The sequence below is a fragment of the Protopterus annectens genome, chromosome 1.part1, assembly GCF_019279795.1.
Source record: "Protopterus annectens isolate FY-2018-M chromosome 1.part1, PAN1.0, whole genome shotgun sequence".
Lineage (NCBI taxonomy): Eukaryota > Metazoa > Chordata > Ceratodontiformes > Protopteridae > Protopterus > Protopterus annectens.
The window spans coordinates 571,989,146-572,010,711 of record NC_056726.1 but is presented as its reverse complement, the minus strand read 5'-3'; the positions used below and the strand labels follow the sequence as shown (position 1 = coordinate 572,010,711).

The window sequence follows — 21,566 nt, the reverse complement described above, 5'->3', positions numbered from 1 at the left end:
CACCACAACTCATTAGAAGTTCAAAACACTTTAATAAGGGTGTTAAATGGTGCAGTCTGGTCAAATGCCAAGAACTGAAGCATGAGCTGATGAATGACACAAAAAAACTGAATATATGACAGAACAGCAGTCTGAGAATTAAAAAAAAAAATGTATACCGTATTTAGGTGACTTTACGAACTGTGCCCATTTAACTTTTACATTCTTACAGGCTCCTTTACACTATAGAAAATGCAAAGCAACACAGCAAATCCTCGTTCAACATGTGTGCATCCAACAAATGCAAGCTGGAATCAAATAATACATTTGTAACAAAGTGATGTTCATTAAACCACATTTAATGTTAAACAAAATTCAATGGTTTCTGAAAGTTATTCAATTATGTCAAACTATAGGAATATTACAAAATACTAATGACAGTCCAAGTAACTGTTAAGAAGGCCAAAACAAGAGTACATAAGAAAAAAATCTTACACACATTTCTTGGTCTTATTAACTTTAAGAATGAAAACGTTCTTTGTGCCAGTTAGTAGCCTGGGTCATGCCGGGAAACAGGCACATCATACCAACATAGTTACCTAAGGAACACATGAAATATAAATATACAAAACCAAACAAGTAAGAAACTAGCTCTGTAGGCATAGTTGTATAAAGCCCAGACTATCATCCAGGCAACCTGAGTTATAGCAGAAGCTTGGGCTACTGCTGAAGCTGGCAAGGGAAACAAAGCAGTGAAGGGGCTGAGCATGCCAGGGTGTCTAAGAGGGGAGAGAATGGAGAACATCTAGGTGCAAACAAACAGCATTGGTTTCCTACTGGAGATGAAAGAAACATGCATGATGTACTTCTCTCCTAGGAGGTGTGGTTATTTGCTGGCTTATGTCACTCACACAAGTTTGTGACAGTCCTGTGCTACACCCAATACACATACTCCTGGACTGCTTTCTGGGTATGCATGGGATGGTTAGGGCTGAGAAAAGAAAATTCCATCTCACCACACATATGACAGCTCCACTCTAAACCACCTGATATTCACTCCAGGAAAGACTGAATGAGCTGTAGATCTCCTGTCAGGGGAACAAATGCACAATTAGGGTATTTGGGGGAGAGATGATGGACAGTAGAGGACTGAGTAAGCAAACAAACAAAAATAAACAAACAATAAAGACCATCATTAAAAAAAGACCCACAGACTATAGATTATCAAAGACAGTCACAGTAATTTGTTGCTATGTTAGTCACAGTTGGCATTTTACCGGGCCATGTGCCTCGGTTATGACCTAATGTGCCCAATGAGTACCCCAGTAAAAATGTGAAGATGTCTTTTTTTCCCCTTTGTATTTACACACACACACATTCATGGTGATTCACTGGATTAAGTGTAACATTCCATACACAAGTTGGAACACGCACTGTGTTCCACTGCCCTGCTTTAGCTGCCGATGGGTCCGATTGCTGTTCTCCCAGTGGATGGCAAACAATCAATGACAAAACAGACCAATTCTGACACAGTTGGACTTTCATGCCCAACAATAATTTCAAAATAGTACAGCAACCACAAAGCACGTTGTTCACTATTTTATTGCATTAACATGCACTTTTGAACAACTATGTAACTCTAATGGCTGATACTACTGACTGTATTCCACAGTGATTTAGGACAAAACAGGAGACAAAACCAGGGACAATCTACAAAACTAGACAGCTAAGAGGTATAGATAAATTTGTTTTAGAAAGTGAATGTTTTTGTTTTTTTTTTTTTTTTATTATTACAGCTGTCGGCTTCCTATGCTGCAAAAAGATATAACGACACCTATTACCTCCAGAATCAGGGACAAATCCAGAAATAATCAGGGACACTTTTTAAAATATTATTAACACGGAATATTAACAGAATGTGAATTGACATGCTTTTTCTGGGGTGTAAAACTCTCTAGCTCTAATTATTATATTTATTTATTAACTGTAATCCACCAACTTTTCTTCCAAAATTGCCAGTTTTAGAAGGGTTTAGGAAAGGGAGAGAGTAAACATTTAAGTAAAAATCAGGGACAGTTGGGAAGCATGACTGCTACAGTGGTATGAAACAAACTTTTTGGCTTCAGCAGACAACATGGATTAAGTCGATAATCTGAGAATGAATTAAAGTAATGGATGGCAGAGGCATCACTAAGCATACTTTACATACATTATTATTTACATGTCATTGGTAGCAAACAAGCATACTGTGAAATAAAAAACAGTTTGCGCATTTTTTCTCCAATTTTCTTTGCTGCCTTAGCTGATTTAAGTAGCAGAACAAGAGCTAACGTCACGCATAGGTTACAGAGAGGAGGCAAACAAGGTTTTACTATAAATCTGAACAGCTGGTACTATTCTGCTTGGTTCTGATGGATTACTTTATTAAAGTTTAGTGCTGGTGTATTATTTTGTAGAGCATGAAGCACAGTGATTATGCTCCAGTATCGGGGAAAAAAACAAACTAGTTAATCACTCCTGGACTGCAAGACATGATCTTAACTGTAAAGCACTGCTAAGCATGACTGTTAAGATCAGGTCTCATGCCAGGCACCAAGACATGAGTGGCAGAGTTTAAATAGCTTTACTTTTGCCTGTCTATGCCAATAATCTGTCCCTGATGGAAGACCTGCTGTCCATTTCACAAACCTTAATTACATTATGCCATTGAAAGTCAGCAAATCACTTAGCATTTTTTTCTGTAACTAGCAGTACATGAGCCAGATAAAGCTCCACACACTACAAAGAATTATGATCGGGACTCCCATCTTAACCAGCATCTCAACATGGATGCCAAGATTCACCTCTTGAACTTCTTGGAATCCATGTCTCAAACACATAATCTGGTTACAATCGGAGACCCACTCATAATCCTCTATATTAAAGCCAATCCCCTCACCCCTTGTTTAGCAAGTGGTCTGATCCCAGCAGTTCAAGAGGGGTATGACGAAATGCTGTCCTAACGTCTTTGATGAGGTTAAGATGGAGGAGGGCGACAGCAGTAGCTAAACATATCAAGATCATGGAAGAGTAAGCTGGATGCACAGTGTATGCTGGTGGTAGGAGGTGTCATCAAAATAATTTACTGGCTGGAATTATCTTAACTATATGTGAAATTCAGTTCTGTTCACTTTCTCCAATTCTGTTTTGTTGCAAGCTCATGGAGGAAAGTTTCTATTTGCTCACACTCGCACATTATGCAGATGTAATATTAGGGAATTTAGAAAGCCTTCTTAAGGAGCTTTTGTGCCTTGGATCTCACTAAAATGGGCCAAAACCCAAGATGACGGCCTTGTCAAGAAAATAACATAGTACATTACTGGGAGATTTTTGTAATGTCTTTTTTAGCTGGCAATAGATTTACAAATTTGCTTTTATTTATTTATTTATTTTTATCTTGGCATGCCCCACCAGCCAGTAACTGTGGCTGCATACTGCTACGACAAAAATTAGAACATGTAGCCACTACAGGCCGTGGTACTTGAAGGACAAAGAACAGCACCTAAAGGTGCAGTGATTTCCTGACTTCTGGCAGTGGATTTTTACGGTGTTGAGTTGCCAGTCCGATGCCCAACCTTCAAAGAAGGAACATCCACACACGCACCTACCTGCATGTCTTTAATGTTCACTCAACCATGGGGAAGACATGCAGATTCCGCACAGAAGGCACTCCAGCTGAGAATCGAACTGCAGAACCTCTTGCTGTGAAGTGACAATGTTAACCCCTGCACCACCACAGCCTCCACAGTATAACCCTAACAATTAATCCTTTGAAAGCGACGGCAAGGATAACTAAACACCTATGAGATAACACAGCTAGGTGACAAATAGGTGACATGGCTGGACTTAAAATCTAATGGCCTAGTATTCTCCTATGAACCTATGAAGTAAAAAAGATGAAAGAAATACAGATGATACTGAAGCTATGTGTGCGTTAGACACCATCTCCTGCTGTCAAAGCCCCCAGGTTGGATGTTTCTCCTCAAGCTGTTGGAGAAAAACCCACAGCTTCTTCAGTTGACAAGCCTCAAATCAACTTTTGCGGCTATCCTTAGTGGTAGTCTGTCTTGATGTCACCCACAAGGAAAATTGGACAGACTCAGTCCTGCGGCAAAAATGAACAGATTGGATCATGTAAGAAACAAATGCCACATACGTAACCATAATGACAGATCATCCATTCATTCAACTCAATATATATGCCCACCATCTCCTACACTTGACAGAACCTCCTGTGTTGGGACATTGGGGGGAAAGCCCCAGAGGGCCATAAAGTTAGTGTTACAACTGCTGTATAAAGTAGGCAACCTTAACCTGGAGAGAAGGGGAGGTGAAGTGCATTATTTTTGGTACAGAAGTAGTTTTTTTTTTTTCTGGGAGAATCTTAAAGGTACTGAGTGATTGCTGCTTGGGGCTGCCTGTCCTGTTGTTGAACTAAATAGACTAGGTCATACAAGATCAAAGATTTCCACTAGATGTCTGAATATCTCCCTCTTTTTAACGTTCCCCTAGAGGTTTCAAAGATCTGGACGTGGGCCCCCTGTCTTCTCCATGCTTATCAATATGATCTCAACCTGCAAACCATCCAGTATACAGAAGGCTGTTCACTGTTACTTGACTAAGAAACTTTTCCATATGCAATGCTGACTAAGTTGTCTCCTGTGACAATAACCTTCGTGAAGTGGTTAGATCTACAAAATTGCTTTCTGTCACCTTTGACTGTGAGCTCAAATTTGACCTACAAGCAACAGAAGTCATCCTCTAGACCAGGCATATTAAAAATTAGAATAACCCTTTCAAGTCCAATAATCTAACAATGTGTGAGTGAGGAGCTGCTGCTAAAAATATTTCGTTAACAAGTCTCTCTCACACACCTAATGCCTCCCTAACTAAGCACTAAACTACACTGTACCTACAATAAAATATCCAAATGTGTAGCCTATCACAATACTAGGACTAACTTCTGCACCTACCCCAGCAGATTAACTGACTTAAGCTAGCTACTAATTCTCTATGACATAGCTCAAAATGTCCTGCACTACACTTCATACAACAAACGCATGTCCTGCTGCACACAACAAACGCATGTCCTGCAGCACACAACAAACGCATGTCCTGCTGCACACAACAAACGCATGTCCTGCAGCACACAACAAACGCATGTCCTGCAGCACACAACAAACGCATGTCCTGCCGCACACAACAAACGCATGTTCTGCCGCACACAACAAACACGTCTTGCTGCACACAACAAACACGTTTTATGCATACAACAAATACATGTCCTACAGCACACAACAAGCAAATGTCCTGCTGCACACAACAGAATAGCATGTCCTGCTACTCAGTCACTCATGTCCCATCTTGCAGTCTTAGGTCAGTAAGCCTACAGCTCACACAGACACCACACTCCATAACTCCTCTTTTTCAGGCTCAGTATCTAAAACACAAAAAAAGGTCTGCCTGGCTGTCTGTGTCAAATACCTCTCAAGTATTCATACAGAATACCACACAAAGACCACTAAAATTTCATTCCTGGTTTTAGGAAGAAGTATGCAAACAGAAGGGGATGATGTACAAGATTAGACTGGAGGATTCCTTATTAAAAATCATGTTCATTGATAAAATTAAAACGTTTCTGAGGTGGAACATTATTCATTTGGATGTCTATTATACTAGTCAATGAATGTGATGGGTGAATTCCCACCAACCCCAAATAGTTTCCAGTTTCTTACAAACCAACTTTCCAAAAAACTTCTGAGATGTACTGCACAACAGTGTTCAAAGGTCATGCTTTTTCATAGGATGGGAATAGACAATTCTTACCAACAAAATCATGCTGGCAAAACCTACAGAAAACAACATGCAAACTGTAAAGAATATCTTCCAGTGTTATAATTTTTTAAATGTACTAGCATTCAGAGAATGCCTTGACGTATGTGCACATGGCATGCAATTTTGTGTGAGACGTTTTAACACAGTATTGCTAGATTATACATACTTTTGTCAGATGTTATCAAGCCTGCTGTTGACATTAGCCGAGGGTGTTACTACATGTACTCCAATGGCTTTAGAAGCCCTGGGAATACAGACCTGCCCGGTGCTACTGAAGCTAAGTTTCAGCAGTGGCTAGCTAGGTTCACAAGGTAATCTAAATTGACTGAAATAATTTGGGACAGCAGATGTATCCTCCAGGGTTTGAAATGTGGATCTAGACAGACTGCATCTGTATGCAGTACACGACTTCCATTTCTATGTGTAAGCCAGATTCTGGTAACAAACATAAAGCACCTCAAACAGTAGAGTTGTTGTCATGCTTGTGATAAAGACAACTAGATCACTACATTTTTTTTTTATTTTACCCAGTAAGCCCACAAGACAGTGTCCATTTTCAAGGGTGACCTGGAAGCACTTTGTAATTCAGTGATGTGCTCAGAGTCGCACAACAGGCAAATGAAGGCAGAAGGATCAATCCCTGTACCATTTGCAATGAAGCGTCTCATTAACACCTCAGAACTTTAGTCCCCTGCACTTACCATAAACATAGATGTTGAGTGTATTCACTGTTCCAGTTATAATTATTGGAGATTTACTGCCTTGAAAGCCTTCATTCGGTCCGACTACCAGAGATAAATCTTTCCGGCTCCCAGGCCGGCGGATGCCCAGTCTGACGTCAGTACACTCAGGTATAAAGGTTAACCATCCCCCATCAGAACACCAGTCTTTTATTGCTCTCAAAATAAAAAGAACCCTGATAAGACTGGAGGTATCCCAAAGGATAGCCTGGCAGATGAGTAGAGGCCAAGAAAGGGTTACCTTGGCTGAGATGTACAGTCAGAAGATGCCTATAAGCAGGCTAAGGTGGTAGGAGGGTGGGAAAGAAGACTGCAACAGAGAATACATTTGAATATCTACATTTACTACAAGTGTACACAACTGTACTATGTTCTTCATGTTTCACTGCTGCAGTCCTGACTTTCAGGAAGATTCCCAAAGCAGAGGAAAGGGTGGAAAGATGCTACGGTGAACAGAGGATGACCTGCAGGATAGCAGTGGCAAACCCTACTCTAGATTTGGAGAAGGATGCCAAATGTTACTGTTTGGAGATGGTATGCACCAAGGATCAGGTGGCTACCTCTAAAATGTCCTTGGTTGGAACCCCCTTGATGAAGGCAGCAGTAGCCCTGGTAGAGTAGGATCTAACCCTCACCGGGGGTACCTGACCACAAAAGTTACTGGCGAAAATACAGTGGGAGATCTAACCCTCACCGGGGGAGATCCATTTGGAAATAGTTTGCTTGGAAGCTGGTTTGTCCTCTGCACCAGGTGGAAAGGTAATGAAAAGCTGTTCAGTTTTTCTCAAAGCTTTTGTTCTATCCAGGAAAAAATAGCTGCCTGTGAACATCCAAGGAATGCAGGATTCTCTCCCCTTTAATTTGAAGGTTGGGGAAGAATGTTGGTAGATGGCTGTCCTGAATCAGGGCAGTATCAGGGATCACCTTGGGCATGAAGGATGGGTTGGTCCTAAGGGAAACCACATCCTTGTGAAAAAAATAAGGGAAGGGCTCAACTACCATGAGAGACTGTAGCTCAGAAACCCTCTTAGCTGAGGTGAGAGCTAGTAGTATTTTCCAAGTCCGAAACCTGAGGTCAGCAGAAGCTGCTGGCTGAAAGGGAGGCAAAGTTAATTTTTCTAAAACAAAGTTCAGGTCCCATGGAGGCAGACGTTTTTTTCTGGGAGGTCTAATGTGTATGCCCCCCCCCCCCCAGAGAAATTGTGTAAGAGTGGGTGGGAAAAGATAGGAGTGTGTGAAGGCACGTAAGTAGAAATGGCAGAAGCACAGATTTTAATTGAAGACTAGGAAAGTCCCTGATTTTGTAGTGAAGTCAGGTATTCCAGGATGTTGGAAATGTGAACTGACCATGGTTCTAGGTGGTGGTCTTTGCACCAAATTAATAATCTTTTCCATTTGGCTTTGTAAGATTTTCTAGTGCTAGGTCTCTTAGACTCCTTGAGGATGTCTAGCACTTGTTTACTTACGGTGGCCCCTGCGTAGGTTGTTGTGGGATCATCCAAGCTGCCAAGCTGAGGGTAGACAGGTTGAGATGAACAATTCTTCCCTCGTTTTGAGTCATGATGTCCACCCTCTGAGGCAGAATCCATTGTGGCTGGCTGGAAAGCAAGAAGACGAGAAGGTACCAATGTTTTCTGGGCCAGTCTGGCGCTATCAGAATTGCTTTTGGGCCCTCCTGTCTTATCTTCAGCAGGACCCGAGGAATTAGGGGTATGGGGGGACCATAAATGAAAAGTTGGGTCCATGGGAAAGAGAAAGCATCTGTCTTCCAGGCTGGCTCGTGTTTGATCCTGGTGCAGAACCTTTGCAAAGAGATCCAATAGAGGAGCGCTCCAGGACTAGGTTATGGTTTTGAAGATCTCTGGGTGCAGGTGCTACTCATGAGGGTCCATAAGATCCCTGCTGAGGTGGTCTGCTAAAACATTCTGAACTCCTGGGAGGTACTGTCCATGAGATGCAGTCCCAGAAAGGGAGCTTTTTTCCCAGACTTGCACTGCCAGACAGCACAGGGGGTAGGAATGTGTTCCTCACTGTCTGTTGATGTACCACATTACCATGGTGTTGTCGGTCTCTATTAGCAGGACGCTTGATGCCCATTTTTCTTAGAAGTCTATTAGACCCTTTTGTACAGCTGTGAATTCTTTCCAGTTGATGTGTTTGTTTCTGAAGTTGATTTCCTACTTCCCCTGGGTTTGAAGGTTGTGGAAGTGAGCCCCCCAGGCTGTCTTTGAGGCATCTGTTGTAAAGGTCTGCCCTTCAGGGCTGAATGTAAAGGGGAGGCCTGGGTTGTGGGTGCAAATGTGTGCCCACCAAGCAAACTCCCATTTGAGGCAAGGGATGAGGCGAATCTCTGTATCTAGTGGTTATGAGTTCTGGCACCATGTGTTCTTGAGATACCACTGCAGCTTCCTCATGCGCAGTTTGGCCAGAGGGACCATGAGGATCCAAGAAGCCATGTACCCTCAGGGATCTTAAGAACTCCCTTGCTGAAATCTGATCCTTTGTTTGGTCTCTGAAAGTAACCTGTTAGGAAGGACACTTTTTCTGGGGGAGGAACGCCTTCTGGAGGGAGGTACCAGGAGGGGCCCCTGAAAACAATCCTTTGGGTGGGTGAAGTGATGGACTTCTGGAGGTACAGCGTGAATCTCAGAAAGGAAAGGAGATTCTGGGTGACTAGGAGATGCTGGAGAAGTTTGTTAGGATCTGTTGACTGTATAAGGCAGTCACCCAGGTATGGATAGATTTGTAACCCCTTGGTCTTGTAGAAAGCAACTACTGGAGCCAGGCACTTTGTGAACACTCTTGGTGCAGTACATAAGCCAAAGGCAGAGCAGAAAATTGATAACTACTGGGCCCTGCTCTGAAACTAAGAAACTTTCTGTAGGATTCCTGTACAGAAATGTGAAGGTAGGCATCTTTTAGGTCTAGAGAGACATGAAGGCCTGTAGGGACAGCATGGGAAGAAGCTTTTGAAGAGTTAACATTTTGAATATGGGAACCAAGAGAAACTGGTTGAGTTTTGACAGGTCCAGGATAGGAAGCCAGGAGCCTTCTTTCCTGTGGACCAGGAATAATCTGGAATAGAATCCTATTCCCGGCTGCCATTGAGGGACAGGCTCTACTGGTCCTTGCACACAAAGATTTTGGATTTCAACCAGGGCCGCTGCCATATGACTTAGGGGGACATCTGGAATACCCAAGGGTTTCATTGCTCTCTGAAAGTAAGCTTGTAGCCATTTGCAATAACATCCAGAACCCACTTGTCCAAGTTAATCAGGCACCAGGTAAGATAGAAAAGAGACAGCTTTCCTCCTAGCCTTGGGGTGGGGGATGTGGGTTGGGTGGCTGAGTCATTGTGAGTCTCTGGAAGTGGTTTGGGGTCTGAAACTCCATTGTCTTGGGGTCTCAGATGTCCACCGCCTGCCGTTTTGCAGGAGTTACCTCTGCCTGTGTGGTTTTTCCCTTTGAAGTTTTCTCTGGCTACTTCTAGGCATGGAGAGAAAGGACCAGTGTTTCTATTGAACCTGGGAGGCTGCGCCTGCAGGAAATCTTCCACCATATGCATCGATTTGGCTTTGTCCTCCAGCTTTTTCAGCACTTCTGCTTTCAGGCCAAAAGGAACATTCTTGTCAAGGAGAACACCTAGTAGATTAGACTTAACATGTTTCAGAAGGGCTTGTTCTCAGAGCCATGCATATCTTCTAATCACTGACCCAAGTAGTGGAAGCTCTGCAAGACGCTTCCATGGTATCATATCCAGAGTGTAGAGAATGCTTAGCCACCTGTGCACTAGCATGACAGAGTTCTCATAGTTCTTTAGAAATGATTTTGTCCTCCAGGGTAGACACCTTCTGTTTAAGGTGGTCAAGGATGGTCTGCTAATACTTAATCATATGAAACTGGCAGTTGAGGGGCGTCAGAGTGAGAGTGGCAGAGGTACAGACCTTTTTGCCAAACCTGTCAAGGGTCCTGATCTCTATCTGTAGGAAGAGGATTTCTGGAAGGACTGGCTCTGGCTTCCTTGGGTCTTGCTGTGATCACTTTAGGGTCAGCAGAGGAGTTTTTGTAGATACATTTGTGGGAGTCTTGAACACGGTAAAACCTCTCTGGTTGGAAGATTCCTGGAATACATCATCCACTACTTCCATAATTGTAGGGATAGCCCAAAGGCTTATGTTCCAGTAAGTCCATCAACTCCCCAACCCTCTTCTTAGCCTGTTGGTAATCCTAAGCCTCCCATTGGAAATGCTGTCTTATGGCATGCAGCGTTTCCCCAAAGGTGAAGTCCACTGGTGGGGAGGCAGAATAGAGAACCTGTTCAGAGTTAGAGTCCTCATAGGAAGTGTATGAAAGGCCCTCTTCAGATCTTAAGGCTTGTGTTCTCCCCAGATATGGGGGGAGCCTAAGTTTAAGGAGGTTCATCCCTTTTCTTTTTTCCAGTGGTTATAGTTTGTCTAGACCTGACAAGGGAAAGAAGATCTTCTGCCAGTCTGATGAGGTCCTGCTGAGAACCCTGTGGAACTGAGCCAGAAGGCCTAAGTGTAGGCCCAGGTGCAGAAGGTCTCCTAGGAGTGGCTAAGTTCTTAGGCCTGGGAGTGCCCAGCAGACTCATGCCCGTCTCTCAAAAATGCTGAAAATGCACCAAAGCTGTAGTGGGCCGAAGCCTCATTGCCACGTCACCAAGTGGTGCATGTTCTTCGGAAGCCAAGGCCTGCTGAGCAGTCCTGGACCCAACCGACAAGCCATTGTCAAAGGCTTACATAGAAATGGAATGAAGTGAAGGAGTGTTGGACTCAGAAAGGGTCTCAGCAGAGGCCTGAGTCATCGGTTCTAGCAGCAAAGGGGGCTGCGTTGGTGCCTCACCTTGCTCAACAACAACAAGCCTGGAAGGAGAGTCGGGCAGGGATGGATTGTCATCCAAAGGACTATGCTTTTGCTTTATCTTTCTTGTGCTTAGGCTGGTCAAATTCGGTACAACAGACAGACGCCAAGAACAATGGTTGAAAAGATTGTTGGCTAAGAAACTATTCCAAGAAATTCAGCCCTACGCCTGATAGTCCTAGCATTAAATGGAACACAAAAGCGACAGCTACGTCGGGATCGTGGCTTAGGCAAGTAACAGAAAGGGAGTGAAAGTCTCTGTGTGGGATCTGCTTTCCACAACAAAGACAGTTACTGACTATCTGACATGAACAAGGAAAGAAAAAGTTCCCCAATGACGTACTTATCTGTACAACAACACTTCTCGCTGGTATAACCCAATCAATGCACTAGAATGCTGCTTCAGTGCTTCAGGTCTTTTGCACCAAGAAAAGACTGGTGTTCTGACGCAGGCTGGTTAACTTTATACCTGAGCATTCTGACGGACTGGGCGTCTGCCAGCCTGGGAGCCTGAAAGATTTATATGCAGTAGTTGGGCCGACAGAAGGCTTTCAGGGCAGGAAATCCCCAATAGTCAGGACTGCAACAATGAAACACAAAGAACGTCAAACCCTGTACCACTCGCACATGAAGCAGTTCATTAACACCTCAGAGTTTTAGTCAGCTGCACTACCTGACACACAATAAATAAAAAACAAAACCACTAGCTAAGTCTAGGATGATGCCTTTGACTACAATTGGCATCAACAGACTACAAAGAAAAAAAAAATAAGAGCAGATAATAAATACACAATGAATTACAAAATGAATTACAAATGCAATAGTAACAGAAACACAGACCCAACATATCTCGACAAGGGTAATTTTACAAGCCTGAAAGGACACAGCTCAAAACCCTGCTTGCATACATGAGTAAAGCATTATACACGATCCACTAGCAGGCCACGTGGGTGACTTAAAAGCACAGCTGATGGAGAACACTGCCAGCTAAGCATGAAATGCTTACAATACCTAAATGCCCATTAATCCTGCTAATGCTACAGAAAATCAGCTCTTGCAGAAAGACAGATAAAGCAGACAATAAAATCAGATGACCATTTAGGAGACTATTACACACAGCACAAGACAGGTTTCTGACAGACCAGTACTGAACTGTCATTATCTACACACATTTAAGCAATATTTTGTGCAGATATAATTAATGGTCTCCAGGCAAAACACTGCCAGACAACAGCAACTGTCTGACTAATCACATCATTTTCTTTATGTCCGATAGCTGAATCCAAAAGGTCCTTCCTCCTGATGCAGCTTCCTTCTTTGGAAAAATGTTTTTCAGCACTAGCTGCAAATCTAATTTCTTAAAGAAAAGTGTATATGTTCCTAAAAGTATATTTGTCCATAAAAGATGCAGCAGCCCACCTGGAAGAGACTACCAGAACCTAAGCAGGCAGATGCTTTACTTATCACACCATTGTTAATCATCAGTTGCTGGAAAACACCTGTCTTTTTTGTTATTTTAGGTATTTTGACAGTACACACATCTGCTCAATGAGCAAACTGCCAAACAAGTAGGCTAGCATTTTCTCTCTGCCACTGACAATACTTACTGTCAATATAGCTAGACACGTTGGCCTAATTCTCCACAAATCCTTGAATTACAGCCCATCCGATAAAGAAAAAAAAGTACTTCTTTCAGTTACCAGCCAACTCCATCAGTCAAAAAAGGTAAAACAACTTTTATTATTATCTGTAATTCCAAGCAAAGAAACCACTTCTGCCGTTTATGTAGTTAAGAATTTCCAAAATGCAGTATGTTAGGTGTGCCTTTACATGCTCATTTTCCATAAAATTGCTTTACAGTTTGTGATTAACAGATGTTGAAATGGTAAACAAAAATATGATGTATTCATAACTAGGGATCTAAGGGTTTTCCCATCATGGCTCTGGCACACTAACGCTATGTTAACCACAGCTAGATCACAGCATCGCAAAGTGAAACAAAGACCACAAAGTACAGACCTGCCTAGTTTAATTGCAGGGTAGCTGAACCTCAACACTGTACTGCAGTGTGAAGACATTAACAATACAGCAGCCTCTCAAATTTCACGTACACAGACTACCTACCTATCATGGCAACAAGCCGTTACTAAAAGCTTTGCACACACAGTGATACCACTTACAGTACACTCTCAGTTAATCAAAGAAATACAGTACAATTTTCATGTGCTGCACTTTCTGTCCTCGCCCCACAGAAACATACCGTACCTTTTTAGAGTTTGAGTTTTAAAAAGGAAGACAGGAATAAATTCCCTCTCTTCCCAACCTAAGAACAAGTCAAACCAAACAAATAGTATAGGGTACAGTATTAGTCAGGCTTATTTTTAATAGTAACTCTACAGTCATCTGGCATCTACCCATCTCCATGGGTGCTGGTTAACCAAGAGTTTATTGCATATAGTCACAGACGTAAACCCATTTGGGTTAAATGTTTAAAATGGGGACTCCAGGAACTGCTGTGCTTTTACTAGTTAATGCAGCAAAAAGGAAACTTAAAAAGTGAGAGACTAAGAGAGGCCTCGTATTTGTCAAAATAAAACAGTCTTCACACAGGAATCTTGACAAATACGGTACAGATATATCTGCCATGTGACAGAATCCAGTCATTAGAGCCACAACACTGCCAGTTAGGTATCAAAGCAAAATTATTGAAATGAGGGGCATATGACTGCATTCTTGCCATATGACCAGCAAATGGAGGATTTAGGATCAACCATCCATGAACTCGGTTACCTTCTGGAAAGTTTGTGAGCAAGATGCACCAATACAATTTTTATATCAGACAGGGCTCTTCTCAACGTTGTTCAAGATAGTACTGCCAGTCATTAAAAGTCAAAGTAATCTTTACTGTTATTCAGAATCACACAAGTGAAAAAACTGAACAAACTTCCTTATCTTCAGACTCAAATGTACAGATATGTATAGACTTAATACAATGCATAAACACATATATACTATAGCTACTTACTATATGCCATAATGTTGTAGTTAGATAATCCTAATATTGCACATAAATTAAACTCACTTTAACATTTACTATTCAGTGATCTCTGCTTGTTTGAGTATTGCACAACACTGAGGTAAGACATTGCATTAAAGACTTACATTGAGTATTGGCCAGATTGAGACATTCATGAGTACTACACTGTGACCGAGTTGAAGACTAGCACTAGATACTGCACTACGAGACATTTCTCTGGCCTTACTACTACCCGTGGATTAAGCTGGAATTATGGGGATGGAAACAGGGCTGTCATCACTTTAACTCTTTTCAATAAGCTAGCCAGTTTGTCCGACCACTGCCTGCAGATCATCACTCTTCAAATGGAACACTGCAGGAGGCAGATCTTGGCGGCATATGTGGTAAAAAGTCGGTACTGATTTAAAAAGGAACTCCCCTGCCAGTATAGCAATGTTGTCCATTGCCTTCACCTAAGCGTCCCACCTCCATTTCTTTTTTCTGGCTAGACTTAAGGTCATTGCAGAGGACACAATTTCAGGCCATAAATGATAGCAACAAGAAAAATGCAAGTAATAATAATATTGTTAAGTTGTGTTATGAAAAACTGAAATCTTGTCTCCTAGATACTACATTAAAACCAAAGTTTTATTTAATTTTCCTTCCTCACCTTTTCATTATAAAGTTCCCCTCTCAAGACTTCAGGAGCCATCCAGTATGGAGATCCCACCACAGCGAGGCGCTCCTTCTCCACTCCATCACTGTAAAAGGACAGAAGCATAAATATTATTGCATTAGTCACAGATAAAGTAACTGATTTAGATACGTGACATCAAAAAAAGGAACTATTTCTTTTGTAAACTGCTGTCAGATAAACCGCTGCTTTGGCAAGCTGCAGAGCCCTGCAAACAGAGACAAAGAAAGAAAAATGTACAATATTACAAAGATCTACGTTTTATGAACTCAGGCTTTTAGTTATTTATCTTTTGCCTGCATTCAAGTTGGGGATCATCCACATTTCACTTCTGGTAAAAACAGGACACCAGCTCTTGAGTCCTAACCATAACAACAAACATGACAGCTCCTCTGGGGCTGAAAAATGCTTCTTGCTATCCCATACACCATAGCTCCAGCACTGCAACCTGCTGCTGCTGGCCAAACTCACCTGGGCTGAACCCTGTTTTTGATGGCCTGATGTTCTATGAAGATCATGAGCTTTAAGTTTCACCTTCCTCCCCCTTGACCTAGCAAACTCTCATTTACTTTATAGCTAAGGTGCAAACAAGTGTTTGCAGTTCAGACACACACTCTTTAATCACTTTCCTTCTGGCCCTCTCCTTAAGCCAACCGAGCACTGACTGTATACAGTGTGGTCAACCAAACTCAATGATTAGCTACTGTGTGCTTTTTCACAAAATAAAACAAAAATGGAAAAACACCACACTGGAGGCAAAAGTAATGTAGTAAGCGCTTTTGTTTACTAGAATATGTAAACTTCTTCAGACAATTTCACAGCAGAAATCAATGTCCTTAAATACAACAAATATAATGACATCATTTCCTTCATAGACCACCCCACCTCAATTTAAAGCACCAAATCATTTTCCTTAAAACAATTCCTTGTACCCTAAAAGATTATCAAATTCAAAATAGACATTATCTGAAATACAAACAACTCCTTAAAACATGTTTTTCTAACAATAAAATGTATATATAAATATTTACTTAATCTAAGTAAAGCTTTTTAATTTTAAAATGCTCCTAATAGAAATTACATCATTTAAACCTGGCGGAATTAAGGCATTTAATTTCAACTGCCATAAAAGCTCTTTCTCTTCAAATTTCAGACTAATTGGGCCACCCCTAACATTTTCAGGTATTTTTTCAATAAACAAAAACAAAAAAATTGTGCTCAGGAAACAACAAAACATGCCTCGCCAATGCATTGTGGACATTTCCTTTTTCAATGGCATAACAATGTTCTTACTACATTACTTTTGCCTACAGTGTGGTGTTTTTTCCATTTTTGGTTTATTTTGTTGTGTTTCCTTACAGAGTTTGTCCGTTGCTTCTTCACAAAGTCAGTTAAAAACAGAGGAACACCAGACAAGCCCACAGAAAAGGGGAAAAAATAAAATAAGTATTAAAAAGTAAAAACATATATACATACAAGAACAATTGAAAAGCATTATGTAGACAACACAGTAAAATATAAAGATTTATTTTTTGTAATTTTTCTTTTTTAACCAAGTAGGTGTCATAAGAACCCTTTTCAGCCATGACTGACGTACAACAGCAAAGTTTTACTTGAGTGTATTACAGATTTAAACAAACCACTACTATACATAAAAAGTAGAGTATCTAAGTAGCAGAATCATAATGCACTATTTCATAGTAACAGAGTAGAATACCTTAATACACAGTTACAGTAATGTTATGCAAACACAGTGTTCGTAGGTAACTACTACAAATGCAGTTTATGAGACCACAGAGTCCAAATGCCCCAAGCATAGTTTGATTAAGTGACTTGGTCAAGCAGTAGACAAATGAAGGCTGAGGGAATCAAACCTTGCATGACAGAAAGCAGTTTAACAAGTTGTAGCTTTAATTCTCTGTGCTACCACCCTGTATGTATTCAGATACATACTACAGTAATTAGAATGCTTGAGAATGAAATAAGGAACACGTGTCATTATACAGTGCAACCAATCCCCCAGTTACAACAAAAGATGCAGTTGCAAGTACCTAAATATCCAAGAACAAGACATACCCTTAAGAGTTCAATGAACTTAGAACTTCTCGTATGCCATCCCACAGACAAGAGCATCTAACAGAAGCTCCCTTTCTCTGGACCAGCATTTAGTAAAACTGCCCATAACACTGCAGAAAACTGAACAATAAATGCATACACAGTGCTCTATTAAGATCTGTACGCGTCAAAGAAAGAAAACGTCACATGAAAAGCACTAAACAAACGTGGGTGAACTGAAGTTCCATGCTATGAACAGTTCATTAAGTTCTGAGATAAAGTACCAGTGAAAGAAGACAAGATGGAAACTATGTATAATGACTGGGAAGTAAATTTGGCCAACCGACATTGTGCAGGGGGATTGCGGTTCAGTAAGGACCAGGGAATTAGCACATTTCCTCATTGCAGTGCGATCTAGGAGTTGGTATATTTAATGTGCAGGGGTGTAGTAAAATTAACTTACCGTTGACTGTATACTTTAACAGTAAGTTAATGTGTATAGCAGGAGGTGAGTGACATCACCTCCTGTATACATCGAACCACGGTTGCCGATGTATTCATTTTCGCTTTGGTTGACTTTTCGGCATTACGAATTCTGCATTTTGGGTCAACATTCTACATGGTCGACTGAAGCGGATTAGAAATGCCAATAGTAAACCGTGTGGGTGTGCGCGTGTATGTATATATATATATATATATATATATATATATATATATATATATATATAGACACATACACACACACACATACACACACACACACACACACATATATATATATATATATATATATATATATATATATATACACACACACACACACACATGTGTGTGTGATTGAAGAGACCTTAACAAATCTCTCTGGTGCTATTCAGTCTTTGGAAGCAATGCCACAAAAACAAAGGTCAGAATGTTTGAAATGGAAGTTCACTAAGAAGAAATATTTTATTTTTATTTATTTATTTTTATTTTACATTTGTTGACCGGGCTAGTCTAAACTGGATATATGTCCATTTTCAGTAGAGGCCCAGGGAGAAAAGCTCCAACTAGTGAAAGAACCTGTCTATAGATATACAAAAAATTAGAATACAGGTAAAATTCATACAAAAAATACTAAAAAAACATTTTTCAAAGCGATCACACATTTACAAGTACCATAAGAGAAAAATCAATGAACATGAGGACATGTCTCAAAAAAGAAAACCTTAAATTGGCTGGTATCCCTGATATATACCCACTGATAGACATCAGGCTGAAAAGGACTGCAGGGCCAGTCAAGACCAACTTTAGCGAAAGTACAGTCTTTTCAGAAAGTCACCCAAATAAATGCTGAAGGTGGTAGGCTATACATAGATAATGACTACTCAGGGCACAGTAAAAAGAGGAAGTCAGTTTGTTTCCAGTGGTCTTTAAAGTCTTTTACTTGAATGGAGCAAAAATGTACCTGGACATTACAGCACCTCTGGAGAACTTATCTAAATCCACCCCTAAACTGAGTTACTATGGCTGAGGGTGGCAAAACTTGCACTAATGATTTAAACACAAAAGAAAAGTGTAAGAAGTTATGAGATGTAATAGGTAATGTACTATGGGAACATGAGGAAATTTTAAGTCTGCGTTACATATAAGTGGTCTTTGTGGGACAGCAGAAGGAGAAAACATTGACAGCCTTTTTCCTGAGAGAGTCTCATTGCGGTATGGAGAACATCTCTCTTCAAATAAAACAAGCGAATGGATTTAGGGTAGACTAGTTAAAGCGAACATTTTCACCTTGGTTAGAATTACTATAAATATGTTAAAAGTTTTATATAGTTTGCATAATTACGTTGTTAGCCTACATACTACATATTAAAGTAAAAAATATTGTCATGAAAACATCAAAGATTAATACGCACGAAAAACTGCCCTAAAGAGTGGTGGAAGGCAGTGCTCACTGGTCAACAGGGAGAACAGCGAAAGAATAAGGACAGACAACTGGTTGACAGGCTAGAAACCACACAGTGAGGAAGCTAAGGATAACAACCTGCAGCATAAACTGCCTTAAGGTTCCCGTTAAAAAGATTAAGAGTAATCACATGTATTTAAGACCAGAAATCGCCTTATTACAGGAGAGACACATGGGTGAAAAATGAAAGCAAGAAGTTAAAACAGGGCTTTAGAGATGGTTACTTTGTCTATTACAATGGGTCAAGAAGAACAGCGGCAATTACATTAGTGACCAGAGATCTTCCTTTAGAAAGAAAGAGGAGAACTTGACGAGGAAGTATGTATATTTAAGAGGTTGTTGGGGGTTCATAGGAAGGCAATGCAACTTAAAAAGAGACGAAAAGGATCATGGTTAAACTAGCACCCTTTTATCAATGTGTTTTATATGCAAGGAGCTTAGAAATTGACTACAAACACAAAAAATGTAAACATAGACCTCAGACTACTTAAGCTATCACTCCAGGGAAAACTTTTCAAAAGGATTACAAAGGATTTTAGATAGAGGACATGACCAACTTGATAGATGGTCAGAGAGCATTTGCAATTTATTCAGCAAGATACAACATCTGGTCAAAACGTGATAGATTTTTACGTCATGTAAGAAAATAAAAAACTCAGAAAAAAAATATCTGTGTGTATATATATATATATATATATATATATATATATATATATATATATATATGTTAGATGGCTTTAATCAAGGCTTTTTAAAACCAAATAATGGTCATATTAATACACATTTCAAAGACTGAGATGACAAATAGTAAACAGAGGACTAGGTCAGATAGTAAACCCACAGACAAGTATGTCAATGAAAGATCCAGAAAATACTTGAGATTTTTGATGAAAATTATTCTCACCTGTATTGTTAGGGCAATGATCAGGTACAGACCGAGGTACAAGTAAGGAGTTAAACCAAACCAAAACAGAAGCCAGACTGATAAAAAACACACGCAAGGTCACAGAGATTCCGATAAAACCAGCTCAACAACTTAAAATGTAACATTAGCGCTTTTGTTTTATTTTATAATAAAACGTCTTCAGATCCTTTTATTATACCATAAAACAAAAGTGCTAATATTACGTTTTAAGTTGTTGAGCTGGCTTTGTCAGAATCTCAGTGGCCTTGCGTGTGTTTTTTTAAAAGTAAGGAGTTATTTAGAGAAGACATCTCTTGCTCAGCAAAACAGAATGAAAGTAAATACTTCACTCTCACCCACAGCAAAAGTAGTGCAATCAAAAATTAGCAGATAAGAAGGGGATGTCTGTAGGGAATAATGGGGGCCGCACAGAATTTTGTGCATTAAGCAACACACAGTTGAGATTTGACTTAAGTTACTTAACATTTAGATGTGGTTCCTTGCCTCTTGCAAAAGTAGAAGAGTTCTGATAATTTTGAAAATGGGGAAGATACTTCCAACCTGGGTGATACAGACCCACTGCAGTATTAAATCATGATTACAAAATGTTTAAGGAGGTGTTAGCTACAAGGCTTTCAAAACCATTACCAAAACTAATTAATTCTGGAGAAGGTTCATACGTGTGTACTAGGCTAATGGCCCTGGAGTCTTTACAAGCCTAGCCCATAGGATTACCCTGGCATTGTGCCATCCGACCTTAGTTCCCAGTGCCTCTGTCAAGTAGAGCCACTGGAGTGATCCCCGGGGTGAATTTTCTATTTCCCATCCACTCAAGATTTTTCTTGAAGAGGGCCAGTGAGGTGCTCTGTTTGACATGTATGGGAAGTATATTCCATAGCATGAGCAGTCTCCGAGTTCTGAACCTGTCCCTACAGCATGTTCTGTTAATTGTGGTAATAAGGTTGAGGTCTCTGGAGCATGTGGTGCAGAGGGATTGGTATTTCTTTAGACGTAGCATTTCTAACACAGCTGGGTCAGACATGGCTTTGTAAGTCAAGCAGAGATAGTCTCTAAGCAGGCGATATACGACAGAGAATAGTTGGAATTTTTTTGAGTCTGTCCATTTAGGACAAGTGTTTAAAGCCTACAATCCTCTTTCTGAGGTACATGTGCGGCCTCTCCAGTTGTTGCAGGTGTCTAGTGGGGTACATGCCAAATGGGGCATTGTACTAGATGACTGGCCTAATGACCTCCTTCTTCCTGGATGCAAAACCCTTAGTAATGAGATGTGCCACATAGGACTTTCTGACCACAGTGGCAATGTGGAGGTAAAAAGAGAGGTTGTTGTCAAGCTGTGCTTCCAGATCTCTTATAACGCCTTCTGTGTTCAGTGGACTACCATCGATGTGGTAATTCATAGGAACTGTGCTTTCCCAAAGGGGATGATAACACATTTTTTGGCACTTGAGCTGAAGGCC

At 40.7% G+C, this 21,566-nt stretch overlaps 1 protein-coding gene across 1 annotated transcript in view; it reads right to left on the bottom strand.

The window, feature by feature from the left end:
• Window positions 1–21,566, bottom strand: part of TESK1 (testis associated actin remodelling kinase 1) — a 1,265,203-nt gene that overhangs the window by 396,511 nt on the left and 847,126 nt on the right. Inside the window, exon 6 of the mRNA XM_044076820.1 lies at window positions 15,161–15,251. Coding sequence (XP_043932755.1) covers window positions 15,161–15,251 — 91 coding nt within the window. The remainder of the gene's footprint in view (window positions 1–15,160; window positions 15,252–21,566) is intronic.